The 18,867-nt window shown below is 49.1% G+C and overlaps 1 protein-coding gene and 1 long non-coding RNA gene across 3 annotated transcripts in view; one reads left to right on the forward strand and one right to left on the reverse strand.

Annotated features, from left to right (window-relative positions):
- The window catches only part of ENPP6 (ectonucleotide pyrophosphatase/phosphodiesterase 6), a 144,974-nt gene extending 127,203 nt beyond the window's left edge, over positions 1–17,771 (forward strand). The window contains exons 7-8 of the mRNA XM_060652895.3: positions 9,239–9,362; positions 14,199–17,771. Of these exons, the coding sequence (XP_060508878.1) occupies positions 9,239–9,362; positions 14,199–14,404 (330 nt within the window). The 3' untranslated portion in view covers positions 14,405–17,771. The remainder of the gene's footprint in view (positions 1–9,238; positions 9,363–14,198) is intronic.
- Positions 5,388–14,204, reverse strand: LOC132691522 (uncharacterized). Of its 2 annotated transcripts, XR_014137651.1 has the most exons (4): positions 13,378–14,204; positions 10,422–10,884; positions 9,061–9,945; positions 5,388–7,931 (listed from the first exon to the last, which is right to left on the reverse strand). It is a non-coding gene; the product is annotated as an uncharacterized LOC132691522 (long non-coding RNA). The 2 variants fall into 2 exon arrangements; XR_013554989.2 differs by having other exon boundaries at positions 9,061–10,884.
- Positions 17,772–18,867: the final 1,096 nt, after the last annotated feature.

Consider the following 18,867-nt stretch of genomic DNA (forward strand, 5'->3'; position numbering starts at 1 on the left):
TTGGCCGCCATGCCGCAACATGCAAGATTTGGCTTCCCTGGCGACACTGCCCCTCCCATGTAAACACCAACTTTTTGCTACCGATGTAAGCCTTGCAGACTCCAAGGCAGCTGCTCTAATGGGAAGACTTAACTGAGCTCATTTTTTTAACGGTCACTTAGAGAGCTGTCACTGAAAAAGATAAAGACAGGGAAACAGATTTAATTTGTCACCTAGAATTGCACAATTACCCAGTGTGACTGCTGTTGCTGCTGCAGAAAAAGCAAGCTCCCTGGCCAGTGGCTCCCCGCAGCTTGCTTCTGCTCCTGCATTCTTCAATATCTGGACTGGATTTCCGACTACAGCCAGTCCTTTCCCTCCTGCAAGGGGGGCAGAGGACTAAACACGAAGAGGAGAAAAATCCAGGCCGCCTGCCGAGGTCCAGCCCTGGCCTGTCACACCTGCCAGGCTCCTTTCTTCAAGAGCTTCCTAACTGATGTCCCCACCCCCTCTGCTCCCTAAGACCTGGTCACTGTCCCCTGGAAACCTCTTGGCTTGTGCTTGCCAGGGGTCAAAGGCCATAACCCTTCAGGAACCCCCCCCCCCACTGTCCAGTCCCCAGGTTTCACTTACCCATGCTCCACCCCCCTCTGTCCTCCAGGGGGCGCCCGCACGCAACGGATTTGGTCAGACAGGGTCGTCCCACTGCCTTCAGGAGGCAGGTCCAGTGATGCTGCATGTCCTTGGCATATGGGAACGTCAGGAACAACACGGGAAAAGGCAAAGCGGGGAGGTACTGAGGGTAGTTTCCGCCGAACTCAAGTGCATCCTTCCACCCTCCGCGTCCGTTCCTCCGTCCACATGCAGCTTTGCCCCGCTATCCGGAAGCGGAGCGTTCCTGTGACAGCTTCCGTAAGCAGAAACGGCACAAAGCAAAGAAGCAATTACCATTAATTTATTTGGAAAAACTTATGAGCTTTCCCAGGCCCCCCCAAAATGACCTCTCTCAGGCTTTTCTGATACCTTAGGTCACCTCTTGCTAATGGACGCACAAAGCAAATCGACACGAAGCCCAGATGCTCACAGGAGGGGTTCAAAGCTCTGGTGGTTTCCAGGGAAGGAGTTGTTCAGGTACGCGCTGCCTCTGTAAAGGCTTACTGCAAAACCGATGCTGAACACTGTGTTCACTTTCCGTCTTTTTTTTTTTTTTTCTTCCCAAAACAAATCCTCCTTGAATATCTTTCAGTCAGCAAAAGCAGGTTATTAATGCAGCTCTTTTCGTAAAAGAAAAGTTGTGTAACTCGAACTTACAAAAAGCAGGGGATACCTGTACCTAAAAGATCAGCCTGTGCTCAGCAGGCCCCGGTAGCATCAGTCAGAGCCCCTGGGGTGCCCTCTCCTCCTTGACTCCCACCTGTCCGTAAGCTCAGACACCAGCTGTCCTGTGAAACACCCGGCTCCCCCCTAACTTCCTCCAGCGTGGAATTCTCATAAAAGCCGGACTCTCTCCCCTGCCTGCTACATTCATTTGTCTGCTTTCGGACTCTTCCTTCCTGGAGTATAAGCTCCTCGCAGGCAGGCCTGTGGCATCTTCACCTCCCTTTTCCTCCGTGGAACCCGGTACATGACAGAGGCTCAGTACGTGTTTGTGGAATGTGAATTGACAGATGAATTACTAAATACGAAGACCGTTGATTCCGGGCTGCTTATCAACAGGCTGTTCACTTCGTAGGTAACCAAGTAAGCAGAGAGGAAGGCTGAGTCAGGAAAGCCTTTCCTTTTCGCTTTTTATTAGCTGCCCCAGGAGAGACTTCAACAGGGAAAGAGCGTTTAAACCAGTGATGGCTGTTCTGCTGGCTTCAGCTAGCCCACAGCTGGAGCCCAAGTGTGGGACGCAGCAGCTCTCGCCAACCCCTCCCCTTCAGGGCTAAGTCCTGTGGCCTGTCCTGGACAGCGTCCACCTCATGCCATGGTGCTCAGAAAGGGGGGCCGGCCCCAGCCTGGTGAGGGACCGTAAAACATGGCACTTCGTTGCCGATCTTCTGGACTCACTCCTGTCCGCGTGGAGAGAAATACAGGTAATCCGGGCCCGAGTGTCTAAGGGAGGCCAAGATTTGTCTCCAGAGGAAAGATTTATTTTGAAAACTGGCAAAGGATGTGAAATGCCAGGTTCAATTCTAAGGTCTTCGGTCGAATGGCAGTTAGGCACGGCCCCAAAATATGTTGGGAAATCAAGACAATCTGGAAAACGTGGTTTCTGAGTTTTAGTGGCAGCTAAGAGTGGTGTTGTCCAGGCCCGACTAATTGGGCTTCAGGAAGTCGGCTGTCGAGCGCCGGGAGCTGCTTACTTTCTGGTGGGGATTCGGGTCGTCTGGGGGCACACGCACACCCTCCTCACCCTTGGCACACTTCAGTAAACACGGCCCTGGGGGGAAAGGAAAGGAAAAAAGGAGCCCGATCCGCTCTGTGCTGTCCACCCCTTCCCTGTCCTGCAGGGAATTCTGCTTCTCTTGATCCCTGCTGGTTTTGCTCCCTGACATTTTCTGTTCAAAGGATTAGGCTGGGTGTGGCAACAGGGCTTCCCAGGGTCAGAGCAGGGCCCGGGGCCTGAGCAATTAAATTCTGTTTTAGGAAGAGGCAGCCTCCTAAGATGCAGGGAGAGAAACTGGTAGGGAGACCTCTTTGCACTGCTGTGTTCCCGACCTCCACTCCCACAGGCCTCCAAGGAGTCAGGCCAACAGGAAGCCTCTTGGGAGAGCCACGGGGGAAACCCAAGAAACGGGTCCATAGTGGAAACCGTCGCTCAGAGTTAACCCTAGCAACGAAACCACCCGAGCCAGCCAACCTGCTGTCGCTGCCACGAGAGTTTTAAGTGAAGCCGCCCCTGACTTGGACACCATCGGGTGCCTCTTTCAGCCTGAGATGATGTCAGAAGTTTCTAGTCTTTTCTGGCACATGGGAGGTTCCTCTTACAATTGGATAATAAACATAAAGTAGATTTATGTTTATGAAGCCATTCACACACTTCGGATAGGTGTTCACATTTTACTTATTTTCATCTGACCAGATTTCAGTTGTGTTCCCCCAGAGCCCCGGAGATTCAGTGAGGTGCCTCATCGGGGAGAAACTTGGGTGTCCAACCCCGCTTCACTGGAAGAATTACACTTTTAGCGGTTGAGAGGAGGGGTGGTAGTCAAAAAAGTTTAACCACCGGTACCTCACAGGCCCCGACCAATGAGACTGGATGCCGGATGAAATCAGCCAGTAAGGCCCCACTGGTTCCTGCAGTCCTCTGTGAGCAGATTGCGTGACTGATTCTTTTCGCCCTGAGACCCTGCATTCCCTCCAGGAGGGGGGCCCTAGGCTGCTAGGCTCAGAGGGCCTGAGACACAGACTCAGACCTCAGCATGGTAATCCAGTATAAACAAGAAGTGTCCTTAGAAAGGAACGGGTAATTTAACGTAGCACAAGACAGGTGCCGGGAGAGTGGGTTTCCAGACCTGACTATGTGTCCCAACCACGTGGGGAGAGATTATTAAATAGAGATATTCCCTGCCTCACCCTGACCTACTGAATGCAAATACCCCAAAGTAGGTCCGAACAGAAGCTCAGGGCGGTCTCTGCAGAGCCAGGCTTGGGATCCAGCAGTGTAGACAGTGAGCGCTCCCAAGTTTCAAGGTAGGAGGGTCCACTGTGGCCTCCAGTGGGGGAAGACTGGACAGGAAGTCAAACAGAGCAGGAGGAGCCGACAAGGCCCTCAAATGGTCCCCTGGCCTTGGGGGAAATCTTCTGCGTCCTCTGCCTCCCCACACAGTCATTTTGGGGTGCATGGCAAGAGCTAGGGCCCAGATGCTGTCCCAGCAGCTGGTGGCCCTCCTGCCTCCTTAGGAGTATTTTTCTGTGTGGTTTAGCAACCATTTTCTGGTCTATACCGAGGGGAAGTCGGAAGGAAGAGGTGAGAGGTATACACGCTAACGTGTTCCGAAAATGCAACGATAAAACACGAGTAAATGCCTTGAGATTTTGCCAAAGCAAGTACCTTGGCCATGTGCAAACAGAAGCTAATGATACAGATTGTCCAGGCTGCTCCTTGCTTCTTCTTGTCCTTCTATCCCTCCTTCTACCTTCACCCTCATTCCCAACCCTACCCCCATTTCTGATTGTGCTCCCTGTACCTCCCAGCTCAGCACCATAAAGGACTGAACTCGCCATGAAATGGCAAATTCAGAGATGCCTCCGGGCGTGTGTTGAACAAATTTCATTAACTGGTTTGCTGATTTGGGAGTAAACAGAGCACATTACTTTTTTTTTTTTTTTCTTTTTTAATTCTAAGGATGATTGAGACAAAGATGTAGTCTAGAGACTATAACTCTTATCTCATAAACACTCCCCTGGCTTCCCGAATTCAAGCAAGCTGATGACAGGCATTTTCACGGTGAGCCGGCAGCAGAGTGCAGGCGCCCAAATAAAAGAATACAAGTCTGCAAACATAATAACCATTTCTCCCGGTGTTTCCCCATGTGGGGCTACTTCTGGTGCCTTCCTGTTAGAAATGATTAACTAGTTTAATGGCTCATCAAAGAGGGTCCCCTCCCTGCTACCTACCCATGTATAGAGGAGGGGTCCCGTAAAGCTCTGGAATGTTCTGAACAAATCACACATAGTGAAGATTTTATTTAAATTTCCAAGATGGTGTTCACTGTAGAACGGCCAGCATATGTCGGTTTGCCGAGGACCGTCCTGGTTTTAAAACTGAAAGTCTTGGGGTGTCTGGGTGGCTCCGTCGGTGAAGCATCAGACTCTTGGTTTTGGCTCAGGTCACGATCTCACGGTTCACGGGTTCGAATGCCCTGTCTCCGTGTGGACAGTGGGGAGCCTACTTGGGATTCTCTCTCCCTCGTTCTCTGCCCCTCCCCTGCTTGCACGCTCTCTCTCTCCAGATAAATACATTAAAAAGTAAATAAGTAAAATGAAAGTCTGGCAGCCCTGGTGCTGGCGAACCGCAATGACTGGCACAAGCTGTCAGCACTGAGAGCAGAGAACTCCGGGTCCTCTCTCCTCCTCGCTCCTGCCAACACTTCTCCCGTGGCCGCTTCCCTCTCCTGCTCCTCCCATCACAGGCTGTCTGAGCTCTCCCAGCCGGCGACCACGGCCTTCCCCGCTCCCGGAGCTCCCGGGGGGGGGGACGGGACAGGGCGGGGGGCGTGTGGCCGTGCTCCCGCGGGAACCCCGCGCCCACACTGTCAGAGCCACCCGTGGCCGTCACCGAGGCTCCTCCGCTACACGCACCCCGCGCCCCCACGGACAGGAGTCCCAGGGCGGGCTCCTCCTGCCTCCGCTCAGGCCAAAGGCGCCCTGGGGCCGGATCCGCCTCACCGCCTGTCCCTGTAGGCGCGGGCATGGGGACAGAAGCCGTAGCCCCTCTCCTTTCCTCGCTGAAGACGAGCTCCTTCAGGTGAAGGAAGGCGTTTCACCCAAAAGCCTAGCAGGGTGGCCGGAGCTCCCCGCCCGTCCGTCGAATTGCAGGACGGAACGAACAGCCTCTTAAGTCACTGCCTTCTCCCACGTGCGTGGGGACAGGGACGTGCCCACCCTTCCCTGCGGCTGCCCTCGCCAACAGTACCCTGTTCCTTCGTGGCCTTCGTAGAGCGGATTCCCTCCCTCACCTGTTCATTAGGGGGAACTACCGTGTCCGGGCAGGCACCTTATTTGGGCCCTCCCGCCACCCGCTGCCGCGGGACCAGTGTTCCCCGCAGCCCTGGGAATGGGCTGCCCACCCTGCCCTGGGCCCAGCTCCCTTAGTGACGCACACTTAGCAGTGCTCCCCTCCTCCTTCCACACGGACACACACACACACACACACACACACACACACACACCACTCCTCTACTCCTGTCTCAGCTTTGACCAGGTCTGGAGGGCCTGGGCACCTCCCCAGGACGTCACTAGGTGGTACTATGTGGCAGTCCCTGGGCCTGGTAGAGTCAGGATGAGGTCAGCTCTCCTCAAGCAGGACCTTGAGGACGTGCAGCCTGGGGGTTTCTGCTCTGGAGGCGCAGAGGCCCGTGACACGCATTTGTCAGCGTGACCTCATATGTATGCCTCTAGGATGAGGAAGTGGAACAGAGACAGGGAACAGAGACAGGGAAAGCCACCAGGGAAGGGAAGGGAGAAGATCATCCACATGCCATTTTGAAGTCAAGGCTGCGTGCGGAGCGTAATCCGTCCCGTCACTTAGGGGACATGGTCAGCTTCTCTCATAAGCTGCCAGTTTGTCCTTACTTTTTCAAATCGGTAAGAAGAGGTGTTTCACTGGACAACTTTGTCACTTTAATAAAAAAGAACGCACTCAACCTGTGATCAGACAGAGCCCCGGTGACCTTCAGGCCAAGGCTTTCGCGGCTGTACGTTTGTACTTGTGCAATTTGGACTGGAATATTCTGAAGTCAGGTGATGGGTCTGCATCTCCCTTTCATCGGTCCCTTGGTCATGGGGCACACATGTCCTGCGGGGGTCATCAACCGTGACGTCCTTAGTAACGAAATGTGCCACCCGGGGCTGCAGGAATCACTGCCTGGTAGCCTGACGGGGAAGCGACACCTCACTCACGTCAGCTGACGGAGCTACGCTGGACGTGCTGCGGTCGTCGCTGCAGACCAAGAACAAACAGCACAACAGGTTAGAAGTGCACAAGTGAATAAAAACATCCCCATGGAAAAATACAAGCTACAGCTGGAGAAGGAGGCGGAGGGGTGATGGAAATTCAGGAAACGGAGAGTCAGTGATCTAGTGTGATTTGGAAAGCGGTCATGCCAGGGAGCGATTGATGGGGTGAGACTGGATGTGTGCGCAGGGCGGTATGACAGCTAAATAGGCAGAGGGGACTTCGGGGCTCGCAGCCATCACTGTCCGGCCGCACAGGACCAGAGCGCCTCGCCCCGCAGCCAGCGACATCTGGCGACCATCCTGCGGCTACTTACTGAGCATCTATTATGTGTCAGGCATGTGGCACAGTCATGACCTCCTCCCAGAACTCTGTGAGGCAGGTATTATCACATCCAGCAGGGAGCCTGAAGCTGAGAAAAGTAGCTCGCCCAGGGTCACGGAGGCAGAACGTTGGCAAACTGGAATCCCCTCTTAAAACCTCTTTTCTATACTTTGGCCACTACTCGGTGAAGAGGCGAGGGACAGGGGCCACCTCCTTGTCAGTGGCGGCAGGAGCACCGCCGCGGTCTCTGGCTGTGGGGTGGTGGGAGAGGCACAAGGACCAGGAGACAGATGACCTGGGTTTGATCCCAGCCCTGGCTCTCAACAGCTGTGTGACTTTAAGAGTGACCCTTACCCTCTCTGTGCCTTAGTTCCTTCAACTCTACGGTGGGGAAAATGACATCATCCAACACCGGGATGTGGCGACAATGAAGTGAATGTCACTTGATTAAGTAAACAGATGGTACTGTTACAGGTCTTTAATTTTTTTTTAATGTTTATTTCTGGGAGAGGGTGCGGAGCAGGGGAGGGGCAGAGAGAGAGGGAGACACAGAATCCGGAGCAGGCTCCAGGCTCCGAGCTGTCCGCACAGAGCCCGATGCAGGGCTCAAGCCCACAAACCTCAAGATCACGACCTGAACTGAAGTCAGATGCTCAACCAACTGAGCCACGCAGGCGCCCCCAAGAGGGTACTATCACCAGTCTGACGCACCAACCTATAAATTGCTGGTACTGTTGGGTCCAAGCGTCCTTCGTGACCAGTCGGTCTACTTCCTGCATTTGCAATGTCTGTGGTATCGAACCCTGTTCCACGGAAGGCGACTGGAATATCAGGAAAGAATGTTTAGTCTGCATTGGAGGGCTAGGGTTCTGTCCCGCTGGCCGCAGCCTCCTCAGGCCCCACGGAACCTTCTTTAAGCCGTTGTCTCACAAGTAAGCGTCTGTGGTCCAAGAAAATTTGAGTTCTGAAGGGAAGAAGGGTGACAGACAAGTGATGGCTCTGGAGCCCATCCCAGATGAAGACTGTTGGAGGAAACGTAAGAGCCCTGGCTAAGAGGAATAGAGGTGTCATCTTCAAGTGTTTGAGGGGAGGGGGTGAATTTATCCCAAGTTGCTCCCAAGGGTGGAGCTAGAAAAACAGAAAGATGGGGGTGGTGTGTGGGGTGGAAAGGCCTCTGGGTTTTGTCAGGTTTGCTAGAGAAATGAGGTGATTAGATTAGACTCTGTATTTTCCAGCAATTCTCTGACAGCAGTCGGATGTCCTGCAATTCAGCCCAGTCCTGACACTGACTGTCTGGGGTTGGAGCGGCCCCCTGCACCAGGGGGCTCAGTCCCACCGGGCCGCCCCCTCTTCGCACCCCACACGCCCCCCGGGGCCCTGGGTCCCCGGGCCACCATACTTACGTGCGATTGGCAGGTTCTCACAGCCCTTTTCAGGTTTGATAATTGAGTGGAATGAATCACAGAGCTCAGAAATGTGCTCTGTTTATGATTAGTTTCAGTACAGAGGATACAACTCAGGAACAGCCAATCGGAAGAGAGGCATGGGGCCGAGTCTGGGGGGGGTGAGGCATGAGGCCTCCATGCTCTCTTTGGGGTCACTGCCCTCCCGGCACATCAATTTGTTCAATTACCCAGAAGCCCCCTAGGCCACAGCCCTCCGGGGTTTTTACACAGGTTTCTCAGCACAGGCACGTGTGACCATCGTTGGCCACAAGCCTGAATGCAGCCTTAGCGCGCAGGGGACGGGCTGAAATTTTTAACCCCCCCATCACGTGGTTGGTTCCTCCAGTGACCTCCTGAAGCTGCCCAGCCCCCCACCGCAGTGAGCCATCCCATTACTATGTACTCGGCTATAGGAGAAAGGGACTCATTATGAATTCCTGTCACTCGGGACATGCCCAGGGTTTTGGGAGTTCTGGGTCAGGAACATGGGACCAAAGCCAAATATACCTTTTACTATACCACAGATACACTTTAACATCCCTTCCGTCTCTAACATGATATATTTAGTGGCTCTAAAACTGATCACAAGGTACAGTTCAGCTCCGTGTAAGAAAATACTTTTATAATTAGAGCTCTCTGGCAATTTACCGGCATGCCTCCAATGGTCTGAGCTACCTGGAGAAGGAAGTGATCCAGCTGAGGCTGGATGACCCCAGTGGAGAATGTTGAGAAGGAAATCCCCACACTGGGTGGTAGTCTGGGCCAGATGCTCACTCATCATGATGGTTGGGACAAAGGGTAATGTAACTGCTTTGCTTGGTTTCAGAATCGAGAGTCACTTCCATTTTGGATGAACAGCACTGGCAGGAGAGAAGGCTGGCAGCATGGGTGGCATGGCTATGACAATGAACTCATGGACATGAGGGGCATCTTCCTGGCCTTTGGACCCGGTAGGCAAGAGCTGACCAAATTCTTTTAGTCCTCCGTTCCCAAGGAAGTGTCTCCAGTAGGGGCTGATAGAACAGTAAAGGCTGAAGTGATTTCTTTATGGACCCTCTTTATGAGCAAAGCTGAGCAAACCCAGCTGGTCTCCATGAAACATCTTTTGCTGGCTTGCTTTCAAATGCTTCTTAGGTTTGGCAAATGTGGCCAAATACTTTTCCTTGTAAATTTTAAATCTTGAGTGCAGTGAAGAAAATGTATTCCACATGTTTGTCATTCGTTTTTTACTTAATTCATCAAAACGTTATTTCACAGTTATCTGATGTCCAGGAAAGCTTATCAGACACCAGGTTGCTGACAGCTGTTGAGTCTCAGAGTTGATGTGATCACTTCACAGGGTCTGAGCCTTCCAGGGTTCCTCCCTGTCTAGAGCACCCACCCCTGTGGGGGTCATTCGGTTTAGGGCCCAACCAGAAGCTGGGATGTGCTCAAGGCCAGGCTAGGAAATGACCTTGAGACTGACTTTGAGAATGAGCCAGAATGACTTTCTCTTCCTTGATGTCTCTTCCTTGACCAGATAAATTCCTAGGGCTGGAAGAGAGGGGAGATGGAGAGGGTCTATTTGGTCATTTGCTTTAACTGACAGAGGACTGTAAATTCACATTTGGGGAAAGTTTATCACACACTGTGGAGATCATACTACGACCCAAACATCCCCTTCTTTCTTAAAACAAAACAAAACAAAACAAAACAAAATAAAACAAAACAAAAAGCAGAGGGAGAGAAGCATTCTACAGCCATCAGCCATCAGTTGACTGGCTCATAAGCTAGTCTTTCTTACTACTGTCCACTTTCCTTATTAAATATAATAAACCTACCCTGGTATCATATTCCAAATGCTGTTTTCTAGATATAGATCAGAATGTTTCAGCCCATGAAAGTCCACGCTTCCCTTTCAAATTATAGGTTAGAGGTGTTGCCTAGAAGGTCTGCTCTTCTTCTTGTAGCAAGACGAAGATGTTATGCCAACCCAACTCATTTCATCTGCCTTGGGCCACTCTACTTACCACAAAAGAGAACGATGAGACATCAGTTTCTACATCCGTCACAGGAGCCCCTGGCCTCCTGACCTTGGGGAACACATCGGTCCAGATCCTTTCCCACATGTGACCCAAGTTCCCACATCCTGAAGCATCAGAACTAGGAGCAGCAAACATTCATAGAGGGCCAACCGGGTTCACGACATTGGCCTAAAAGAGTTCAGAGCATGCCCATGCAGGTTGCCATCAACCAGTGGTAGCTGGTGGGTGTTCTGGTCGGCCAAGCCTCACATCAGATGTAACCTCTTATACGAAATTCAACATTAATTCTCTAAAAAGCTTGAAAACATAGCAAATGAGGGATGGAGCCTTAAGGACTTGGTTGAGGTCAACTGTTAGATTAGGTTGGAGACATTCCAGGGTCATAGCCTTTATACAGGAGAACATTAAACATCAGGGCTTTCATTCAAAAGCATCTCCTTCTTCTTCCCTAGAAGACAGAAATAAGATCGGGAATGCAAAAGCAGTTGTCAGTTGAAGGAGTGTTTATAAGCAAGGGTCTCAGGCATATTTTAAAGCAGAAGCAAATCTAGCCTCAAACCAAAATTTTAAAACAAAGTACTCAAAGCTGCATTAGCTTAAAGTTAAATTCAGTGGGGAGAGTTTGTCCATCAACAAAGGCCTCCATCATATGCTCCTTTAAAACTAAAAGCCTAAGTCTTTTATAGACAGATAGATGACCCTGATGAAAATGGACTGGGCCAATTGCAAAAATGTTTCCAGGCAGATACAGCCTTGAGAGCCGCCCGCAAACCGTCACGTTTCTGGCTCCAATTCTCATGAAAGATTGAACAGCTTTACACACTGTTTACTCAGAAGAAAATTTAAGAGTGAGGCCTTGGGGCGCCTGGGTGGCGCAGTCGGTTAAGCGTCCGACTTCAGCCAGGTCACGATCTCGCGGTCCGTGAGTTCGAGCCCGCGTCAGGCTCTGGGCTGATGGCTCGGAGCCTGGAGCCTGTTTCCGATTCTGTGTCTCCCTCTCTCTCTGCCCCTCCCCCGTTCATGCTCTGTCTCTCTCTGTCCCAAAAATAAATAAAAAACGTTGAAAAAAAAAATTAAAAAAAAAAAAAAAGAGTGAGGCCTTTAATAGCTATCTAGCTGCACATTGAGATAGAGGTACATCCCTCCTGATTAATTGTATGCGCTTCTCGCTTAGGGAGGAAGCTGGGCATCATTGCGGCTGCCCAGATTCAGCTTTAGAAGTCAGTAAGTCTGGTCCAGCAAAAAGAAAAGGAAATAATTCTGGAAGATAGCCTCTCTCTGGTTAATCCCAGTTTTCTAATTTGAACAACCTAATCTTGCCCCGGAGAGCTCCACGTTTCAAGATAAGACAGCAGGAGTGTGATTCAGTGAGCTGCCCGTGAGCTAGCAAGCCTCACCCGGAAAGCAGCCCCAAGGTGGCCAGGCGTGGCGTGGGCCTGCAGAACCTCTGTCTTCAGGAGAAACAGTTTTAGTATCAACAAAATTTAAATTCTTGGGACTACCTTGGATTCCCAATCCAGGTTCAAAGTGCCACCTTGAGTTAGTGGAGCTTGGCCCCCACGTCCTCCCCAGCTGGATCTGGTTTTGCTATTTTGGAATTTTCTAGAAGCTCTCATGCTAGCCTAGATCATCTCTTCATCGGGTCCAAAGTCCCAGCACTGCAGAATAGGAAGCCATGAACCAGATGGAATGGAAAAGAAAACCCAATACTCCTTGCTGCTTATGTGCATAGGATTTAATTTTGTACTTTTGATGTAAAAAGGTAATCTTTTCTAATATTTCTTTGTCAGTAGAGCTTGATCTCAGTTTTTCCTGCCACGTGTTAAAGATGCGGATGTTTGGAAAGGGAAGGCTAGGGAAAGAGAAGTTGGGTCTACTGATGTCTGCCACCCACACACGTGGAAAGGATACGGGTACCATGCGGTGGGGCAGTGTGGCCATCACATCCAGGCCCCTGGCAAGCCGGAAGGAGGGAGTTGTTTCCACATCACTGGGACAACCTTTCCATTGATTTCTCATACTTCAGCTGATTCTTCTCTGGGGACGTCTGACCAGACACCTACCTGTAATTGCCTTGATACTAAGAAGGGCTGGGATTCTGGGGCAGTCCTGATCCTGCCCTCCAGGGAGCCTCTGGATTTTAACTGGTTTTTTACCAGGAGGTGATGCTACCTTATCCCTTATCCTTTCTGCCCCCAAAGTAAAGTGAACTCTCCAAGTAATGTACTGGGTGCATATTTTCAATCCATAGCTTGCCCTTGCCGGGTGTTTACTCTACATGTTTACCAATAGTAACGACTACCATTTATTTAGCATACAGAACGTTCCTGGAACAATGGTTTACATACCATTTCCACACCCATTTCCAGAGCTTCTCCAGCTAGTAAGTGGCTATGGGCTGATTGTAGAGCCTATTAACCTTATATACCAAAGTCAACATTAATTCTCCCAAGTGAGCAAAAGCCATCACAGGGGAAGTTGCCCTGGCTCTAGCATACTCTGTGGCAGAGTTTTCTGAATAGAACTTCTTTCTGTATCTGTAATTTCAGGGTTAACATAAGAGCAGGATCTGCTGTTGGCACTTCTGGACTATGTTGCCATTGGTGTTTGTTCGCTTTTTAAATAAAGTATGTGGGATCCTTTTAGCACAGCAATTATAAAGAACTATTTTCTAAGGTAGCAAACTTGGCTTCACAGCCCCTGTACTACCCATTTCTTTTCCAAGTCTTGCGTGGTTTAAAAGCTCATGCAGAGAGGCCTTTACTGATGGATGAAATCTCCTTCTTGAATTCAACCTCAGTGTAGCTCTGGTTTGGGGCCCAAAAGGGAAACTGCTCTGTACATTACTGAACTCATACGCTTACTGTTTGAACATTCAGCATCCTGTTTGCCTCCTGTGGAGGAGAAGGTGCACTCTCCACTGAAATCCCTCTGTACTTACCATGCTGCGAAGGGCCAGCCCTACCCTTCACATTCCCGTGTCCCTGCTGGAGTTTGATGCCGCCTCTGGGTGGAAGCACAATACTCTTCTCCATTAGTGCTCTCGGAGGCTTCGCATGGGTCCCGAACCCCAATACCAGTTTGCTTGCTTTCCACTCAGCTAAGGTATTTTATCTGCCGGGGAAAGGCTCCCACGGAATGTTGAGTTGATCTTCCGAGCTTTTTAAGAAACCATTGCTTAAGAAACTGTTGCTTCTGAGTTAGCTAGCACAGAGGAAACCGTACAGTTTCACATTCCATTAAGCCCTGGGACCTCAGTGGGGCAGGAAAATGAGAAACAAAAATTCTTGAGTGGCTATGGGGCCCCCTGTCCAACCAGTCCCTGCTAGATAGATGTTCTGGAAGATAAGCATACCGTGTAATTGGGTTTGGGGAGCTCAGCAAGACAGTCAACCTTCTGCGACCACACCTGCTCTCCAGTGCTCTGCAGAAATGAGCAGCAAAAATGGAGATGCCCCGCTGCCCCCCCCAGGATGGCTCTTGTCAGAAAGGCACCACAGTTACGCACAAGGACAGTCTGCTGACTTGTCTTTTAAAGAAACTCATCTCCATGAGCCATAGGAAGCAGCATCCTCTTGTGAGCTCTACCCCTTCCACATCTCCTTCCAAGGTCACAGTGACTTGGCCACGCCCCATTGGCAGAGCTGATTTCCGGTCCCAAAGCTGCCTGGAGCCTGAGTGTCATTCCTCCGTATTGTGACTCAGCCCCTTTCTGCCCAGGGAGCGGCTGTGACAACCTGTTTGCTTGCCTTTCTCTTTCAGATTTCAAATCCAACTTCAGAGCCGCTCCAATCAGGTCCGTGGATGTCTACAACATCATGTGCAACGTGGCAGGCATTGCTCCCCTGCCCAACAATGGGTCCTGGTCCAGGGTGATGTGCATGCTGAAGGGAGAGGCTGACTCAGCTCCGTCTGTCCGGCCGAGCAGCTGTGTTCTGGTCTTGATTCTACTCCGACTGTTTGCATAGACGCTGCTATCGTTGTCCCCAAACACTCGGCCAAGTGTGCTCCACGGTGCAATGGTTTTCATTTTCTATTTGAATAACAGCTTCATTAACACAATCGAGGCCACAAAAATTGTAAATATACTGCTCTTGGATGATTCCATACATAAAAGTCCCTACTTCTTAAAAAAAAATTTTTTTTCTTTAATGTTAATTTTTGAGAGAGAGATAGAGCGTGAGCAGGGGAGGGGCAGAGAGAGGGAGACACAGAATCCAAAGCAGGTTTTGGCTGTCAGCACAGAGCCCGACACGGGGCTAGAACCCACGAACCGCGGGATACGACCTGAACCGAAACAAAGAATTGGACGCTTAACTGAGCCACCTAGGTGCCCCAAAAGTCCCCACTTCCTTAAAAAAACCACCCAAAACCCCAAACTTTATTTCTTCTGGAGATAAGGAAAACCCCAGCTTTTCACTGGCTCAACGGTCTGTCCCTTTCTGCACTGTTCTCATGCAGCTACTCGGATGAAGTGAGCAGGAGCCTGCCCCCGCGGCAGACAGTGGATATTGCATGGAGTCTTGGACCTTCCTGTGTCCTGCCTTGCACAAAGCAGGGCCTTGTCTGTGTCGTGTCCACACCCAGGAGCCATCCTTGGGGTCTATGGCCACAACCCTGTACTGCTTCTTCCATCCCAGAAAAAGGAAATCCCCATAAAATCAATAGCTGTCTTCTGTTTGTGACTCTTTTTCTTTCTATGCCAAGTCCCGGGGAGGGCATATCTTAGCTTGGATCGCCAATCAAAATTACTAAGGACTGAAGAACTCCTAGAACAAGGTGGAAGATGTGTGCCCTCCCAAGGTCTTGAGTGCACAAAAACGTCTCCCTCGCCTTGAGGAGGAAAGCCCGCTGTAGCCCTGGGCTTCTGTGAGATTTCTCCCAGTCTGTCACAACATGGAGACTTGCACATGGCAGGCCCTGCATATGTGGGTGGCCTGATGGATCACCTGCCAGGCTCTGGATCCCCAGAGCGTTGGCTGCAGCAGTACCTGACACATCATCACAGTCTGATACAGTCATTACGCATCTTGCTGAGGACATGTGGACATGTTTGCAGAAATCTCAGTTCACTACTTGGAATGGTAGCACATTAAGCATAAGTTCTATGCACAGTAGTTCTGGAGCAAGTCTGGTTGAGCACCAGCAAAGTGGACCCCGAGTGACCCAGAATCCTGAGGAAAATCCCAAGCTGGGGTAGGGACCCAAGCTGGGACCAAATCCCAGTCACTAACCAATTAGCCATTTAATTAGGAAACAGTTTGGTCAAAGTGCCACCTCAGGGGCCTACGTTCTTCGGAAACTCCTAAGAAGAGCCACTGGGCCTGAGCTGAAATGTTCTTAGTCTTCTAGATTTGCTGTAGGAAATCTTGTGAGACAAAGGATCAATGCGCTTTCAAATGACTGGAGTCACGTGCACATATGATTGCATTAACAGTGAATTGGGGCACATCTACAAAAGAGACTTCTGTCCGGGAGAGACCACACATCGAGTCTCAGGATGATGAAGCCCTTATATATATATAGTGTTTGCCTTGAGAAGTGAGTGTCAACACTCACTGTGATTCGAGAAGGCTGGCAGCATCTCTGTGCCTGGAACCACCAGAGCAAAAGATCACTACTTACCATCACAAAAGATGTCTGAGGATTGACGTAATGTGTTTTAAAAGTGCCAGCAAGCCATCGAATCAATTAGAAAGAAGGCAAATCGGCCTTTGTTATATGGCTGAAAGTAAATTGGTGCTTTCAGAACATTGGCAGTGGCTGTTGAAACAGGCATCCGTTGTTCAAAAGTTTCCTTTCTCCTGAAAGGATGGCGATCTAATGAACTGAGTGACGCCCACCTTCCTGAAGGAGGGATCCCTAAAAGATAGATATGCCTAGAAGATTAAGTTAAAAGTGGGTCATCAAAATCAAGAGAGTGAAAACATGTACACAGTCTTAACACTTGCCTTTCCTGCTCTACCATTATTCCCCTCACTTATCCTTAAATTCTTCAAGTTGCAGAATAAAACTTCAGTTATTTGCCTGACAAAGTGTAGTTAATAAATAATCTTGAATAGATGAATGAGAGTAAGATACTTTTGGAGTCGTGAGTGTTGGTGAATAATAAAGAAATTTCACTAAATGGAGAAAAAAACTTTTCCCCAAAATAATGCATACATTTTAGTGGCCTAATTATTTGGCTACAATTTTTTCCCTTTGATTTTTCTTTTAAAGTTACATTATTTTCCCCAGGAAAATTCTTTCTCAAAATGTGTTTTGTACCATCAGAGTAAAATCTGAGTACATATAGACACTTTTCTCCTGGATTATGTTGCTACTTCACTGCTCATTCCAGGGGGAAGATAAGTGGATGGACGTGAAAATACCGAAGGTAAATGAAAGGAAGGGTCCTTACATTAAAGAGGAGATGAATGGCTACTTTCCCTGCCCAATTTCTAATCTGCAGAACCCAATTCAATTAAGTTCTGAAGAACTAAGCATAAATTAGAACAGGCTCAGGGAATTCTTTCTAGCCACGAAGAGTCCTGATCATAGAGCCCCAACTCTTTTTACTTTTAAAGAGAATTTGGTAATCCACATGGCATCATGGCCATTTGCAAACTTCCCGGGGTTGTAAGCATCATCTGGCCTACTTCCAGAAATGCAGGTTCAGGGGATCCGGGTGGGGCCTCAGCACTTAGAGGTCACACTGACGTAAGGTCTGGATCGACTTACGGAGAGCTGGGTTCTGTTTTGACCTTGGTAGACCTGAGACTCCTGACAGCAATTTCAGAATCCGCCAGTTTCTCCAGAGGCCATCGGACTGGCATCGGCTACCGGTCCCAGCTGGGTCAAGCTTCCAGCTGTCTCTAAACCACAGCAATTCTGCAAGTCCCTGGGGAGAGAGGCACCCCAGGGGGCAAATTTGGCTTCTCCACACCCCATTCCGGTGACTCTAAGATTCCCAAGAGTGCTGTCAAACAAACTCACTGTTCAAGACGTGGCGATTTCATGAATTTTCTAAGAAAGTTTTTGCATTTCTGTAAATATCAAGAGATGTCCAAATGTGACTGTGTGTTTAATCTTTTTAAGCAATTTGTGATAGACCAAAGTCAGCTCTTGTAAACTACTTGCTAGAAAGGAGGGAGTTGTAGCCTTGGCAGACTGGTTATTATAAAACATGGGAAACTTGGTCTCAGGTGCATGCTATGAAAAATACGCTCATGTGCGTGTTGTTTTGAAATCGTAAAATATCACCTAGTACAGTTCTCAAATGTTTAATAAATGTTCCATAAATATGTTTTGAATGAAAGAATAAATCTCATTAAAGAGACTTGCTTACACCTCAGATATTCTTTGTCTGTAGTTCCACAAATTAAAAGAATGTTTCATTTTTGGTTTGCTATCATTTCTTATCACCCAACTGAAAATATAATTATACTTCATTCCATGGATTAAACATATTCCATCTCAGGTGTATGAATTTGGTGATAGACAGAAGGAAGGAAGGAAGAAAGGAAGGAAGGAAAGATGGGAGGAAGGGAGGGAGAGGAAGGAAGCAGGGAGATTAGATTTTGAATGTATCAAACATATTTACTTTTAGAATAATAGCTTTATCAAGATTTAATTTATATACCATATAATCTATCCACTTAAAGTGTACAATTCAATGGCTTTAGTCACAGTTGTGCAACCATCACCCCAATCAATTTGAGGACATTTTTATAACCCCAAAAGAACTCCATATCCACAAGCGCACCAGCGGTCAGTCCCCATTTCCTGCCCTCACCCTGCCTCAGGCAACCGCTGAATTACATTCTGTCTCAGCCGATTTGCCTATTCCAGATAATTCATTAAAATGGAATAGCAATATGTTGTCTTTTGCGGCTGGCTTCTTTCACTCAACAAAGTGTTTTCAGCATTCTAGCATGAAGCAGTCCTTCATTCTTTTTATTTCCAGATAATACTCCATTGTATGGAGTGGCTACATTTTATCCATTTAGTTGATGGACGTTTGTTTTTTCTCACTTTTGGGATAGTATGAATATGGGTGCTCTGAACATTCATGTACGAGTTATTGTGGACCTTGCATTTATTTGGGGAAGATACCTGGAGTAGAATTGCAGGGCCATATGGTAACCTTATATTAAACTTTTGAGGAATTACCAGACCATTTTCCAAGTTGGCTGTGCCATTTTGCATTCCCACCAGCGGTGTGTGAGGGTTTCTCCACACCCTCACCAACACCTGTGATCATGTCTTTTTTTCATTAGAGCCATCCTGGCACACATGAGATCTCATTGTGGTTTTGATTTGCATTCTCTAATGATGAATAATGTTGGGAATCTTTTCATGCTCCCAGTGGCCATTTACCTATCCTCGTGAATAAGTGTTTGTTCAAATCCTTTGCCCCCTTTTTAAACTGGATTTTTGCCTTTTATTATTA

This window comes from Panthera onca, chromosome B1 (genome assembly GCF_046562875.1).
Source record: "Panthera onca isolate mPanOnc1 chromosome B1, mPanOnc1 haplotype 2, whole genome shotgun sequence".
NCBI classification, from domain to species: domain Eukaryota; kingdom Metazoa; phylum Chordata; class Mammalia; order Carnivora; family Felidae; genus Panthera; species Panthera onca.